The sequence below is a fragment of the Salvia hispanica genome, chromosome 4, assembly GCF_023119035.1.
Source record: "Salvia hispanica cultivar TCC Black 2014 chromosome 4, UniMelb_Shisp_WGS_1.0, whole genome shotgun sequence".
In the NCBI taxonomy this organism is placed as follows: Eukaryota; Viridiplantae; Streptophyta; class Magnoliopsida; order Lamiales; family Lamiaceae; genus Salvia; species Salvia hispanica.
The window spans coordinates 12,145,041-12,159,995 of record NC_062968.1 but is presented as its reverse complement, the minus strand read 5'-3'; the positions used below and the strand labels follow the sequence as shown (position 1 = coordinate 12,159,995).

The window sequence follows — 14,955 nt, the reverse complement described above, 5'->3', positions numbered from 1 at the left end:
AACACATTAATTTTGTAAGGATCATACCAAATTCTCGAGCTGGGTCTAAAATTGTCGTTAGTATTTTTATTCAATGAAGTCCAATATGTATTCATAGAAAAAAAGAAGAAAAGGGATGACAGAAACAAAAAAAAAATGGAAGATGTGACGTCAGGACTGAGATCTAGAACGTCAATGTAGCTATATTAGAATCTACAGGCTCCTGAAGAGGCATGCTCTGTTCTGTTCACACTTTAGATCTGATTATTTCCATTAATATGCAAAATCTCTCGTCTCTGCTCATGGTCAAAGCCTTTCTCTTTGTATTGCGGCGGCTTCTAATTCGCTTGGTGCAGGTCGGGAACTTTTCCGCCGCTGCTTTTAACTCCGGTGGATAAATCAAGTTCCCGCCTTGCATCAACTGAATCGGAGACCGAAGTGAATGCCGTATATGACTACGGATTGGATTTGATTGGATTGATTTTTCACGGATCCATTCTTTAATTGGTCTATCTACGGCAGATTTGCATTTCTGGTTCGTGAGTAGTTGAACTGATTGAAATGGAAAAATTCAATTTCCTCTTAAGCTGATTTTTAGGGATCTGCCGTCATTGATCTGATTGATGGATGTTTCTTTCGTTGTCGTGTTTGATTTCGTTTGTTTATAATGATGTCGATTGTGAATTTCTGTTCTACCTTGTTAAACTAGGGTTAGTGCTTATTGCAGAAAGGGAAAGAGGTGTATTTCGTCCTTTGCTTTGCTTGTTGCTATCCCGCGAAATCAGAGTTTAAAAAGGCATCTTTGGTGAAAATCCAAGTGGTAATTCCATGATTCTTGTTTGTTTCAATGTTCACATGGTCAGTGGGAAAATGGTGAGTCTTATTTTGCACATCTCTTCTTTGATCAATGGTGTTCACAACTGTCGTCTGTTGACATTTAATGCTTAGTGTTTCACATTATAAATGATGAGTGTTCTTAGCCATTGGTTTCTCATTGCACATGTGTTTTTAGACTATATTTTGCTGTTAGCATAGCTGCAATAGTTGTTGGATTAGTCATTATGTTTTTGTTTTTTGTTAGTTCAGTTAAGTTTTAACATAGCAGTGACCATCAGTTTGAAGAGGCCTCTTCTATGGGTATGGATTTGAGGAAGAGAATCTTTTAAGAAATGTGCATTATTTTCGGTGATTAAAGGCCATTTTCTTTTCCCTTCTCAGCAGCTCATACAAGGTGTATATGTAGCCAATTGAGAAAGGTTGCATAATATGTCACTCAGCTAACACAATTTTGTTTCATTCTTGTGTGAATATTGTGGCCCTTTGTGTTGGTTGCTCACATGGTAGATGTCTACATCTGATATTGAGCATTCTAAATCAGAGTTTCATGCCATCTTTTGGTGGTAATTGTACATTTGGTTTTTTGCTAGTACTTGCTTGTGTTGTTATTGTCCTTGGATCCTTTCTACCATCTCCCATTATATGTTTTATGTTTTTTGAATGGAATGGAAATGCAATGTGATGGATTATTTGTATGTAAATGTAAATACATGAATGTTTGACATTTTTTTTTCTTTTTCCTAAATACATGAATTTTGCGATTTTCTGATTTTTCCTCAACAAAAATTTGATCAGATGATTAGAGTTGTTTTGTGGATTGCTCTAGTTTAGCTTTGTTATCAATTTTATTCTATTAACTTTGTTGCTTCCTCTTGAATGAATTACAAACTTTATGAAATATTATGCATTATTTGTGATTTTTATCTTTCAAATTTCATATGGTTTTGTAGTTTTATGATTCATTGTAGCAGAATTACAATTTGTGGATACGGCTATCTCACATGATTTGATTTGAACACGGCTCAAACTGAAAATTCATCTCGCTATTGAAGATACATGTGATGTGTTGATGTGTTATGACTTACAATTATTCCATCCGAGAAAACAAGATAAACTCAAAGTTCGAGAAAAAACTAGAAAATCTCAAAACGTGTGTAATTATTGACATTACCTTGTTCTATTAAAAACGATGTTGTTTTAACTTATTGTCCGACAATGTCGATGAACACCGTAGATTCAACTATGGAAAAACAAAAATTCATGTATTTAGTTTAAAAAATCGGGCAAAAACGAGACAAATATTTAGTAAAAATCATTACTTTTTGTGGGTGTTGAGTTTCCGTTTGCACGTGCCATCCGTTCAGTCAAGCTCTCGTCTTGCAAATTTTCAACCAAAAAGAGATCGGAAAGCTGCGAGAGTTGAAGATTTGAAGGCTGCTCTATTGATCAACTATGTTCCCACAGGACCTTCTCGCCTAGTATCCACCATGTAAGCATTTGATGGCATTGTTTGGTTTAAAAGACAAGATTTGATCGGACTAGTTTTCTGTGTATAAAATGATCAATAGCCTATTTGTAATCTTTGGTGAAATGATTTATTTGCTTGACTGTCACATTAGTTTTTATGTAATATTCTTCTTCGGTTTTTTGCAGTTTCAGTTTAGAATTAAGTTTTGATGTTTCTAAACTAGGGTCTTGAAGATTAGAAAAAAATTACACTTTGAATGATACTACAGGGTTGTCGTATAGCTGAGCGCACGCTTTAGTTGTTACGCGCTCACGGATATTGGATCAATGGTGGATATAGAGTGTATGGAGTATGGACCGTGCTATTAATTATCTCTGTTTGGTTTAGGCATGCATGACTATATCCATACCTTAGCATACATGCATGCAACGCATAAGTAGTTGATGATTCAAATAAGCCATGCTAGATCAATAAATGGTGCATGCTACATCTTAACTACTAAGCTGAGGTGGCGGTGACGTGGACAAGGCGCGAGCATGTGAGAGTAAAGCTGAGGTGGCGTGAGCAGGCGATGGCACGTGAAGAATGGAGCTGACGTGGAGAAGAAGCGCGAAGAGTGTGAAGGAGCAGAGTATAAAAGGAAGCTCGGCCATTCATGTTGCGGTTGTTGATGTTATGTTGTGATTGTAGCTGTGCTTAGATCGTGGATCTAGGCCATCCTCTCTATATTTTCCTACGCTTTGTTGTTGTTTTCATTCGGATTACGATCTATACAATTCCTCTTCTTGTGATCATTAATAGTGTTGCATATTCTCGTTTGATTCATTGAAGTGTTGGTGGATTTGTGTGTTACGAGCTAAGATTGGGAAGTCACGTAGTAAGATCGTAGCACATGGTTTTGTATTTCTTGCAGTGCAGAGCAAGAAGGCATAAAAGCAGATCCGATTGAAATCAGTCGGTTTATTGGTTTTGTCAAGAGAAACAAACTTCAGACGGAAACCTTCTTCATCCTTGGCATGTAAGCTCAACGACACAGCCATTGCAGGAACAATTCTTTTGCTAAGGAAATGATTTCTTAGTTACTGTATCGTTTCAACGAATCTTGATTTTCTTGCTCCACTGCTTTTCTTGATTTTGTTTTTTCAACAGATCTTGTCACCTCGACTCACGAGAGCTGGTTCTGCGCGAGATGCTTGAACTCTTCGAAGCATGGAAGTGGAGGCGCTATAGTGATGCAGACATTAACCAAAGATTTTAGTCATTGAATAGACATTTATGCAATTTCAGACTGATTAATGTGTCCTCCGTATGATCTACATCTCAGATATGATGGCTCGATTGGAGCAGCGTCGCGTGCAATGGTGGCCGTGGGCCCGTGGATCAAATTGCAGAGCAACTAGATTTCATTGAAGGATCTTTTGTGGAATAGAACATCTTGTAGTATGAAACAATTTGGTTGTCATATAAAATTATGGTATCTTATTTATGAGGTAAAATCTTTAGCAGATTGAAACACATTCCTGATTTGTTGATATTTATATTTGGAAACTCCACACCGAAAAATACAGTTTCCATGCTTTTGTTTTACCAGTTTTTCATTATTTGCATTCTTGATGAATGATAGGAAACTCTTTCAACAATCTATTCGGTGATGCTTGCGAATGATTAATGATGAGTGAGTTTACTCTCTTAATGATTCTATAATCTGAAGTAGAGATTCTTAATTTTTAAAATTTTAAATTATTTATCAAGGTAACTGGAATAAAACAAAAAATCATGAATATACTAAGCCATAAAATAAAATAAAAAGGTTTGCATTCCGAGATCTATGCAATGAAAGTGGCAAACTTTGCCGATAGACAATCAACACTTTACTATTTTGAGATGTACACATTCTCTCCGTCTAAAAATTTAAAACTCAATTTTACTATTTTGAAATATCCATAATTTAAAAATTTATTGACAATTTTTCTATTTTTGGTATGCACATCTCATATTTCACTAATATTTTTCAATCACAATTTATTATTTCCTTCGTGTCATAATAGATGTCACATCCTTTTTTTAATTTATTTCATAAAACATGTCACAATTCCTTATAAATCACAATTTATTACTCCCTTTATTTTTTAATCACAATTTATCCTTATAAATCACAATTTGTTACTCCCTTTATTTTTTAATCACAATTTATTATTCTCTTTGTGCCTTCGTCCCATAACAGACGTCACATTTTCCTTTTTAGTTTATTTCATAAAACATGTCACAATTCCTTTATAAGAAAAACTCTTTTAAATTAATTAAATATATTATTTTCTCTCTATAAGTATATCATCTATTATAGGAGTATAAAATTAATATGGATTACTAGAACCATCATTTCTGTTAACTTTTTTGACTTATTATTAAATTTTTTAACTTATCTTTCTTCATAAATCAAATATTTTTTTTTTAACTTATCTTTGTTCATAAATCAAATAATTTTTTAAAACATTTTGAAGTTATGTTTATCAGCAAACCTCCGATCAAATCCAATCAAACTTTCTATCCCTTCGACTTCAGAAACATGCATTCAATCCAACCACTTTTTAGAAATATGCATTCAATCCAACAACACTTTTTTATAAGCCGATTCAGCCATTCAGGTTGATAATTGATTTGTCAAATTTTAGGCCTATTGTCAATACTAATATAATAAAGTATAAGTAAAAAAAAATTATCCATTTTTCATGATATTATGAATGAAAAAGTATATCATGGCAAATTCTCTGTCAAAATAGTATTTTCTGCAATGAAAGAAAGTGAGATAGAATCTGATTAGGACCAAGACCTCTATTATGTAAGAATATAAGAGTTGTATCAAGAACAAATAATGAAAGAAAGTACAAGATCCATGAACCTTCAAATTAAAGTGTAAACTAGAAAGGTGTGATCATTAAACTCAAAAAACACGCGAAAATTACGAATTAGCTACATCACTTTGGGGGAATCCAGCCTGGTGGATAGCCACCAGGCGGATAGGCAGGAGCCACAGTTGGCGGGTAGGCAGAGCCAACATATGGCTCCTGATATCCGCGATGGGGATGGTTGCACCCAATACCACAAAGCCCTCCATGCTGCGCTGCTTGAAGCTTGTCAGCAGCGTGGTCGGCTTTGGCAGTGTGCATCTTCATCTTCGCTTCGGCTTCCTTCACCTTCCTCCTCTCATGAGCAATCTCTCTCCCTTCCTTGGTCGGCGCCGCCGCTTTCTCCGCCTACATTACAATTAAAATTATCATACTTTCAGTTAACTTAAGTCACTTAAAATACTCCATACGTAGTAAGAAACTCTTTTGAAACTATATGTTTTTTCCCTATAAAAAGTCTATTAAAATACTCCATCTATATATTTTTTCCCCATAAAAAAAACATTTTTCTATAATAAAGTAGAATTCATTTTTTACTTTAATTTTTTTTTTCATTACTTTCTTATTTTACCAATTTCCACTAAAACTTATGTGATTTCAAAAAAATTATTTTAACAAATGAATAAAATATTTTCTCCATTCCATGTTAATAGAGTTGTTTTTCTATTTTAAAAAGTTTCAAATTAATTGAGTTGTTTCTACTTTTGACAAAAAAGTAATTCTCTCTTACTTTATTCTCTTTCCATCTCTCTTACTTTACTCTCTTTTACTTTTTCACCGTCAATTTAACACACTATTTTTAAACTTCGTACTAAAATAAAATATCTCTATTAATAAAGAATGGAGGAAATATATAGTATTAAAAATTAGTCACTCATTCAATTAAAACTTTAAAGTTAGGATTACTAATTTATGAATATAAGATATGAAGTTTCAATATGAATGATTATTGAATACCTTTTCTTGTGCTTTGGCTCTGAGAATTTCGACGTGCTCCTTAGCGACGGCAGCGGCGTCGGCGGCTTTTTGTTTTGCTGATTGCATATTGAGACCGATAAATATGAATATGGTGATGATTTATTTATAGAAACCATTCCACTCTAAGAGACAACACGTGTCCGTGCATGCAGATCCACTTATCTGCTTATTACTACCTCCGTCCTCCAAAATTTGACACAGTTTACCATTTCGGTCCGTTCCTAAAAATTTGACACACTTCACTTTTATCATTTTTAGTAGTGGACCTCATATTTCACTAACTCATTCTTACTCACATTTTATTATAAAACTAATACTTTAAAAGTAGGACCCATATTCCACCAACTTTTTCAACCCACTTTCCATTACATTTCTTAAAACCCGTGCCGAGTCAAAGTGTATCAAATTTTGGGAGACGGAGGTAACTCATGTCTCATGCTGCCAATAAATTGGACCCTAATGGCAACGGAGGGAGTAGTATTTTGTATATTGAGGTTTTAATGTTACTTGAAAGTTGTAACTAGATCCAATTCCATACGCATATGTCGATTGCTGATGATTCAATTTCTTAATTATTACTCCATGCGTCTAATTATAGTTGATGCATTGCGTTTAGACAGAAATTTTAAAAATACTATTGCTTAATAAATTAAGTGAAAAAAATAAATTATAAGAAAATAAATAAATCAATTAATTAAAAGAGAATAAAATAATAGAATGAATAGAGTATATAAATGAAAAAAATACGACTTAAATACAATAAAATTGCAAAATAAAAATAAAAATACAACTTAACTTCAATTGGACAAATGAAGTGAATATTAGTTTAAAATAAACATATACAAAACTCAAAGATATAAATTACACGAAAAACATAAAATTCAATCTAAAAGAATCTACCTACAAATGCTACATTGAGTAAAGGGCTAATTCTTAAGTGATGTGTGGTAAGCGATGTTATTATCTTTGGCGATTTTCTTGAGCAAATTCTCCTTTGCTTCCATGCTTGCTGGCAGTGATGATGACTTACTAACCATCTAAAAAAACAAAAAACAACATCAATATATTATAACTATTTAATTTTTATCTTAAGATGGTAAAAAATTGAATATATGTACCTTCGGATGCACTCCACAGTTATTTTTTATTTCAATGGCACTACATGCAAAATCTTTTCCATATTTGGATGTGAGCTTTTGACGAATCTTTTCCAGCTCTGGGATTAATCCTCCACATCTTGAAGCAGCAAATATCAAGCTAGCAACCATTTCCTTCAAATCACTAGGGCATTCCCTACATGTTCGTTTTCCACATAGTAAAACATAGGAGGTATAAAAAAAATAGAGTTATTATTAAGGGATATTGGTCATAAAAATCATAAACTTTTGATGAATTCCTTATTTCTCACGGACTATAAAAGTGGTATTAAATCAGAAACTTTTGAAAGGGCGCAATTTTTTTCGACTCGTTCCAAATATAATATTTTTATCTTTGTGGCTTAGTCTAAATCATATATGAAACGACGTTGTTTCGACACCCTAATTCTTGAATTAGAAGGTGTCTCGTAGATCTACGAAGAATGAGTCATCGTGAAAAATTTGTACCAGTTTAAAACTTTGTAATTTTTAAAACCACTTTTAAAGTTCGTATGAAATACCAGAATTCACTTAAAGTTCGTATGAAATATCCCATTATTGAAATAGTATTTCTTACTTGCTGTCTACGATCACATCGATTCTCTCAATAAGGAGGCGGCAGTACACCTCGATAATGGCGTACATGTCCAATTTTTTCTGCTCGATGATGGCTAACTCTGCCTGTTAAGGAAACTCAGTCAAACACGCCCAAAAATAATAGCATTAATAATAAAAACATAAATAAAATTGAATTACTTTAGTGAGGGCGAGTCCTAGTCTTGGATATCCTTCTTCTTTCAGCAGAAGGAGGGCGTCTGAGCGCGCTATGTTAAGCTTCACGGTGTGACGGTTCTTCAGGTTTGCGATTCTAGAGACCGCGAGCTTGGCCATCGTCGCCAGCTTGGACTTCGTTTTTGATGGACTCCTTCCAAACAGACAATTCATCTGTCGGTTCCCCATGTAAATGTTGATCTGCAGAAATTTATAATTTGCATAAAATTTCTCTTAACTGTTTTTTTGGCATTTTATCTAATTGCTTTAGGAATCTTCGCCTAGACTATTTATTTAAACTAATGTTTCTATGTCATACTATTATATGACATAATTTCAAAAATTGTTCCCTAACCAGATATTCTTACCTCAAGTTAATTAAAACTGTGAATTAAACCGTATTTTGATCAAACCCTAAAGATTACTATTGTTGTTCATTAACTATCACCTTGATAGTATAGTAGCAAACTCTTCGTTCATTAAAGTATATCTATAAATATATACGGTCATGCTCATTGGTCCCTCGACTTAATTCTCCATAACATTGAACCCTAAATAAAAGAGAGAATTAAAATTAAAAGTTAAATGATTTCTTACCTAATCTATATCTCGATAAACTTCCTGGACAGCGCTGAATTGATCAAAATTAAGCTCCAAAAATTTTCTATGTGGATCCTGTATTTAATGATGTCTGATAGCGTATAATTTATGTGGATAATAATCATATATATAGGGAGAGCTAGGAGTTTCCTAATTAAACTACATGTTATTTTATATTAAGAGATATATATACCGTATATCATTAGTATAGGTCAAATATTAAGTCGCTTTTGTCTACATGCCCAAGTATATCCAAATTGCAACAACTTGCAGTTTACGCTAGATTATGTTTTTTATATCAAAATTAAGGCTAAATTATTTCCTTTAGATTATAATAATCAACCGCTTAAATTTATTTTACGAATCAATTTTGGATTAGTTATGGATTTATCAATAGTATTGTAGATTAATATAAATGCTATTAGAAATATTAGTATAAAATTATGTTACAATTTTTTTTTGTTAATTAACAGTGAAGCTGACATTTTTCGACATAACATGATAATCCGCACGAACATGCACGAAGTTAATGGGTTGATACCCGACAATTTTGTGTTGGATTAGGGTTTAACCTTATTGGGTTAGTTGATCCGTCAATCTGCACGATTTGTCAACTCTGGGATAACTGTTACTTACGAACAAATTATAGTGAATTTGGTTAGACAAGAAACTCCTCGTAAATTCCCAAGCCTTAATCGAAATACTATAAATTTCTCCTATAAATTTCCCCACTTATCGAATACTATTATATATCATCAAACAACTCCCTTCTCTTAATTGAAAATATCAAGATCGAGCCTCACCTCCAACCCCAAAGCAGAGAGACTCCACAAAAGCGAAGCAGAGAAATGAAGTGGAAAATTAAATAAATACAGAGAAGAATACAAATAGGGGTAAACAATGAAAGAAAATTACGTCAGAAATAAGGAACTGGACTTGGAGAAATTTGGAGAAGAAGAACGCCATCAACTTTACTCATTTTTATCTCTCGCACTTTATTATCTCTATATTATTTTAATTATATATAACACAATTTCTTAATCATCCTGGCTAAAAGAAATACCCTAATTTAGTTGGGACAATGAGGAGTATTTAAGTATATAACTTATTTAGTTTTTGACATATTAATTTAGTTTTATTAAACCTAATTAATATGCAAGACATTAGAAAAACAGTTAATTATTAATAGGATTCATTGATTTAATTTTATCGATACATATATAATTAAAATAATAACATGAATGTCATTGTAATTTTTATAAAATTATGTCTTAATTTTCGTTGTAACTTTTAATGAATAAAATGATAAGTTCTTTAGTTTTAAAATTAGAGAAGTTAAAAAAATAATCTTATCGTAGATGGGGCAAATGAAAAGTATGATGGAGTACTATATTTTTATCAATCTAATAAGTTGTTTTAGTTATTAAATTCTTACATAAATTGTACAAAATTGTATAAATTAAATGATAAGCTCAACCCATCTATACAATAACTCTCATTATATTACTACAAATCTACAATTATTATTTCATAGTAATATGTAATTTGATATAAAACCATATTTATCCACGTATACACACACTTTTCTAGAAAATTATAAAAGGGGAATTTTGAAAACAATAACGTGAATGTCATTGTTGTAAAACTATGTTATAATTTTTCGATGTGTATGCACCTAATTGATTGCCATTATTGGAAACTTTGATTAATTGTATATAAATAACGTAAATCTTATATAACTATTTTAAGTATGTGTATGCAATTGGTTGATTTATAAAATTGCTTACTTTTATATTTTGGGGCTGTATATTTAAAGAGTTTTACATGTTTGTGTGATTTTTAAATGTGAATTATTGTGATGAAATTAAATTGAGTTGTACATGGGGGTGTGACACTAGTTGTTATAATGTCTTAGAAGTGATTTACATAATCAACTTGAATCATTATTATAAGGTTGACATTTTAGCAATCCTAAAAATATTTCAAAAAAATCAATTTTATGTAATTTTCTTTATTTAAATTATTTTTTCAGGAACCATATATTAAATTAATGATAGTATTATGATGATTCTAACAAAATCTCAATTGCATATGTTCGTACTAAAAAATTTACATAAAAAAATTAATTTGTATATAATGACTCAAGTTCAATATAGATAAATGACCCTAGTTCAGTTTAATGGTCAAAAAATGTATGTGTGTTTTCGAATAGTATATGTGTATATAATGCATCTGTCAGTCAGACGTGTTTACCTCTATGATGTCATGTTCGTATGTATAACGATGAAGCGCAGCTTAGTTGGTCACACGTTTTCTCTCTAACCAATAAGTTAGAGGTTCGAGTCACCACAAAGGTAGTAGACAGAGAACCATTATTGATCATTTTTCAGAAAATGCAATCCATATATATAGAGAGAGATGAGCACTAATGTTCTTCGACCAATTAGAGTAATAACATACCACCAATATCATCCATAGAATTTGAATCTGGATGGTCAAAATTCATGGAACCTGGGTCGCATGCATTGTACAGTATATATATGGTTGCATAGTAGGAGTAACGAGGAGAAAAAATAGAAAATCCTAATTTTAAATTTAAATTTAAGGAATCCCAAAAAATAAGGATAACAAATTGTGGAGTTGATTTTCGCGGAACTTAGTTTTTGGTTTTCCAGATATTGCATCACATGGGTTAATATGTTATGTTGTATTGCCATGATAAATATTTTGCATTAACTGCCTACAAAAATGAACAATTATTCATGTGAATGTATGTTTTTTTTTATACGACAATTAATACAAAAATGTTTATCACTGCAATGCAACTTGTTTACAAATGAAGCAATTATTTTGTATCTGTTTTTTTATTATATCAATGAATTGATTGTTTGTTTTCATTTTTTATACAGTAATTAATGCAAAGTATTTACCATGGCATGCACCATGTTAATCAATGTGATGCAATTATCTTGAAAACTAAAAACTAAATTAGCGGAAATAAAGTTTATGATTTGTCTCCAATATGTTTTGGGATTCCTTGAAACAAATTTTGGATTCTCTGTTTTTTCTTGACGTTATACGCGATCTGTGAACATTTATAATTATATATTGTACGCTGCAATTAGGGTTTCTTGAATTTTGACAATTTTGAATTAGTTCACTCTTAATTATTTCCCTAAAAAAAGAAAAAACTAACTCCCTTCCTCAATATAGTACAGCACTACAGCCCATCCACCTCAACTAACTAGTCACAATAATCAAACTACTCAAACGTGTATCATGCTCTATATTATTCCTGTAGATATTTCTTTTCTTTTTCTTTTTTCTGTTCGCACAACTGAATATTTATTTTTTAATATATCCCCACTCACATTTTATTATTCTCTCGGTCCCCTAAAATTTATCACAACATTTTCTTTGCACTAGTTTTGTAAAAATAATATAAATAGTTAAAGTAGGGAGAGAATAAAGTATGAAGGAGAATTATGTAGAGAAAAGTCTTAACTAAATTATTTTCTCTCTTACGTTACACTCTTTCTACTCTAACTATTTATTAATTTTTACAAAACGAGTGCAGGAAAGAAGTGTGACAAACTTTCAAGCGGAGGAAGTATTCCGTCCCATAATAGATGGCACACTTGGGGAATGACACAGGATTTTAAGATATGTTGTTTTGTGTGGTGAGTGGAGAGAGAGAAAATAGTATATTTATATTAATGTGAGACAGAACTTTTTTCTAAAAAAGAAAATGTGACATTAGGAGAAACTAAAAAGGAAAGTGTGACATCTATTATGGGACGGAGGGTGATGCAGTTATAGAAGATAAGATTTGGAGGCTAAGAAGATTATATTTTAGGTTTTATTTATTTCCTAGTTAATAGAATTAGTTGATGAAAAAATATTATGAGTAATTGTTTGTAACATCCCGGAATTTAGAACCCTAATTTTAGAGCCCTAAAATTTATTATCGATGACGTGGAAGATGTGAATTATTTGATAAGTGAATTTATTACATGAGTTTATTTGATTGAGAAGTTTGAAAAGTTAAATTTGTTGACTATTATGATGTGGCATATGTGATTAATTAATTTATGAGATGAATTATTTGATTAAGGGTGAGTGAGAATATTAGAGAAAATTTCCATAAATACTAGGCACTATTTCTTTGTGATTTTCGAAAATCACATGTAGAAGAAAGGAATTGTTTTATTTTATTTGACCTCTTATTTGATTTCTTTCCATACCTAGAATTTAAATATTCTACCAAATCTTTCCATACTTCAAGAGATCCTTACCATACCTTATTTTAATTAATATTCAAAAAAATCCATGCCTTAATTAGGCTCAAAATACACGCCTATTTCTAGGCCAATGGGGGAGAATTTTTATTTTATTTTGCTCCGTGATATTTTATTCTACTCCGTAAAATATACCAAAACGAAACCATGGCTAGTTAGAGGACCTAATTTTCGAAAATTGCCATGCTTGATACCTAGTCTATTTTTGTTAATTCTTCTTCCCTACTTCACAATATTATTTTATTTTATTTAATTGGGGAGAATGAGATCTTACCAAATATTCTATTCTAATTACCTAAAGATCTTGTTGAGCACTATAAATAAGAGAGACATCAACCCTAGCCCCCATAATTTTCGGCCCCCACCCTCCCACACACTCTCTCAATTTTTCTTCTACATTACTCCATTAATCCTTCATCCTTTGAGAAGAAATTGAAGTTTAATCCAAGAACTTTGAAGAATCAAGGCTAATACTTGTTTTCTACCGATTGTTTTTCGCTAAAAAGGTATTTTTGTTTAAGAGTTATGTTTGTTCTTCTTCTACCTCTTCTTTTTCTTCTTCTAACCGATTAATCGGTCTTCTTGAACCCTCATGCATCTTGGTTGAGTGAAAGAGGGATAAAAGGGATGTGGGGACATGTGTATGTGTGTGTGCCGTGTGTGTGTGTGGCGTGTGTGTGCGTGTGCCGTGTGTGTGTGTGTTGATGTGTTGTGTAGTGTGTGTTTGATGGTTAAGTCTTCGTGTGCGATAAACATGATCTTGATTAATTAGTAATGATAAGATAAATCGTTGGGAAAAGGGAAAAGTAATGAGACATGCATGAGTAAGAGTAGTATTGAATCTAATTTGTGATATGTGCCTATGTGATTAAAAGGTGAAACTTTGTGTGACATCTCTAACCCGAAACATGCGTCAATTTGCATACTGATAGATATTCATTTATTAGTGTATATTTATAGTGTTATTTACATAATTGTATGTTATACATATATAGGAATATGTAAACGTGTGCATGGGATATATATTGTGTATTTTGACTAGTATCTTAATAATTAAGTAAGCTTAATTTTATATATTTTTATTTAGAATATTAAATGATTATTTTTGTTCATAATGTATATGGGTGACACGTATCACTATGATTAACTATATACATGCCATTTGGGTTACTAATATTTTAATTAATAGACATAAGTCGGCAAATAACCGAGACATTTTCGTACTACTACTATATATATATATATTCTATAGGAATATTGGAAAAAAAACTTAGAAGAAAAATAGAGGGAGGAAAAACAAATAGAAGAAAGGATCGCGAGCTGTTAAATTAGGAAGAGAGAGAGAGTGAGTTCAACCCGAGGACCATTAATTTGGATTAAAGATCTGTAGATGAAGCTTAAGGAATCAAGGAATTCGACTATATCATCCGTCGTAATCAGGCGTGTATAAATCACACTTTTAATTTTACATATTTTATGTGATTGATTGCTACGTGTTAAATTGAAGTGAATATTTGAATTATATGATATGAGACTAAATGGTTATGTGTTACTTGATATTGATGGTGAAATGTGATGTGGATATATGATTTGTGCAATGGATATGTTTATCTATAGTATTGGAGTTAATTGATGAAATATATGGGTATGTAATTGGTGCAATGGATATGATTGATGCATGGTATTGGAATTATTTGAACCATGGAATTAAAGAGGATATGTGACAGTCTTGCTCTGGATCTGATATACAATGGAAAAAGACCTACGGGTCATATTCAATGATAATGGACCTACGGGTCAAAGAATATATGCAAAGAGGGACCTTCGTGGAAAGGTCAAATCAAAGAGGGGCCTTCGTGGAAAGGTTAATATGCAAAGAGGGGCCTTCGTGGAAAGGTCAAAAAGCAAAGAGGGGCCTTCGTGGAAAGGTCAAATAATGAAAAGGGACCTACGGGTCGTATACAATGGAAATCCCGGGCAGA

The 14,955-nt window shown here is 32.0% G+C and overlaps 2 protein-coding genes and 1 long non-coding RNA gene across 6 annotated transcripts; 1 reads left to right on the top strand and 2 right to left on the bottom strand.

Annotated features, from left to right (window-relative positions):
- The first annotated feature begins 338 nt into the window (after positions 1 to 338).
- On the top strand, positions 339 to 3,823 carry LOC125219302. 4 transcript variants are annotated; one of them, XR_007176110.1, is made up of 4 exons: positions 339 to 514; positions 707 to 2,305; positions 3,198 to 3,302; positions 3,434 to 3,823. It is a non-coding gene; the product is annotated as an uncharacterized LOC125219302 (long non-coding RNA). The 4 variants fall into 4 exon arrangements; XR_007176109.1 differs by having other exon boundaries at positions 2,813 to 3,302; XR_007176108.1 differs by having other exon boundaries at positions 2,751 to 3,302.
- A 1,334-nt stretch (positions 3,824 to 5,157) lies between these two features.
- LOC125224389 (late embryogenesis abundant protein 6) lies at positions 5,158 to 6,240 on the bottom strand. Its single transcript, XM_048127786.1, has 2 exons — positions 6,148 to 6,240; positions 5,158 to 5,538 (listed from the first exon to the last, which is right to left on the bottom strand). The coding sequence occupies exons 1-2, from the start codon at positions 6,232 to 6,234 to the stop codon at positions 5,260 to 5,262; spliced, it is 366 nt and encodes a 121-aa protein (XP_047983743.1). The 5' UTR covers positions 6,235 to 6,240; the 3' UTR covers positions 5,158 to 5,259.
- An 854-nt stretch (positions 6,241 to 7,094) lies between these two features.
- Positions 7,095 to 8,195, bottom strand: LOC125220372 (IST1-like protein). The gene is made up of 4 exons (XM_048122541.1): positions 8,061 to 8,195; positions 7,882 to 7,985; positions 7,287 to 7,461; positions 7,095 to 7,205 (listed from the first exon to the last, which is right to left on the bottom strand). The coding sequence occupies exons 1-4, from the start codon at positions 8,193 to 8,195 to the stop codon at positions 7,095 to 7,097; spliced, it is 525 nt and encodes a 174-aa protein (XP_047978498.1).
- Positions 8,196 to 14,955: the final 6,760 nt, after the last annotated feature.

Coding starts and splice junctions, on each gene's coding strand:
- LOC125220372 (XM_048122541.1), bottom strand. CDS start 8,195: ATGGCCAAGCTCGCGGTCTCTAGAATCGCAAACCTGAAGAACCGTCAC. Junction 7,986..8,060: donor TAGGACTCGCCCTCACTAAA/GTAATTCAATTT, acceptor TTTCCTTAACAG/GCAGAGTTAGCCATCATCGA. Junction 7,206..7,286: donor ACTGTGGAGTGCATCCGAAG/GTACATATATTC, acceptor TTGTTTTTTTAG/ATGGTTAGTAAGTCATCATC.
- LOC125224389 (XM_048127786.1), bottom strand. CDS start 6,234: ATGCAATCAGCAAAACAAAAAGCCGCCGACGCCGCTGCCGTCGCTAAG. Junction 5,539..6,147: donor GAGCCAAAGCACAAGAAAAG/GTATTCAATAAT, acceptor ATTGTAATGTAG/GCGGAGAAAGCGGCGGCGCC.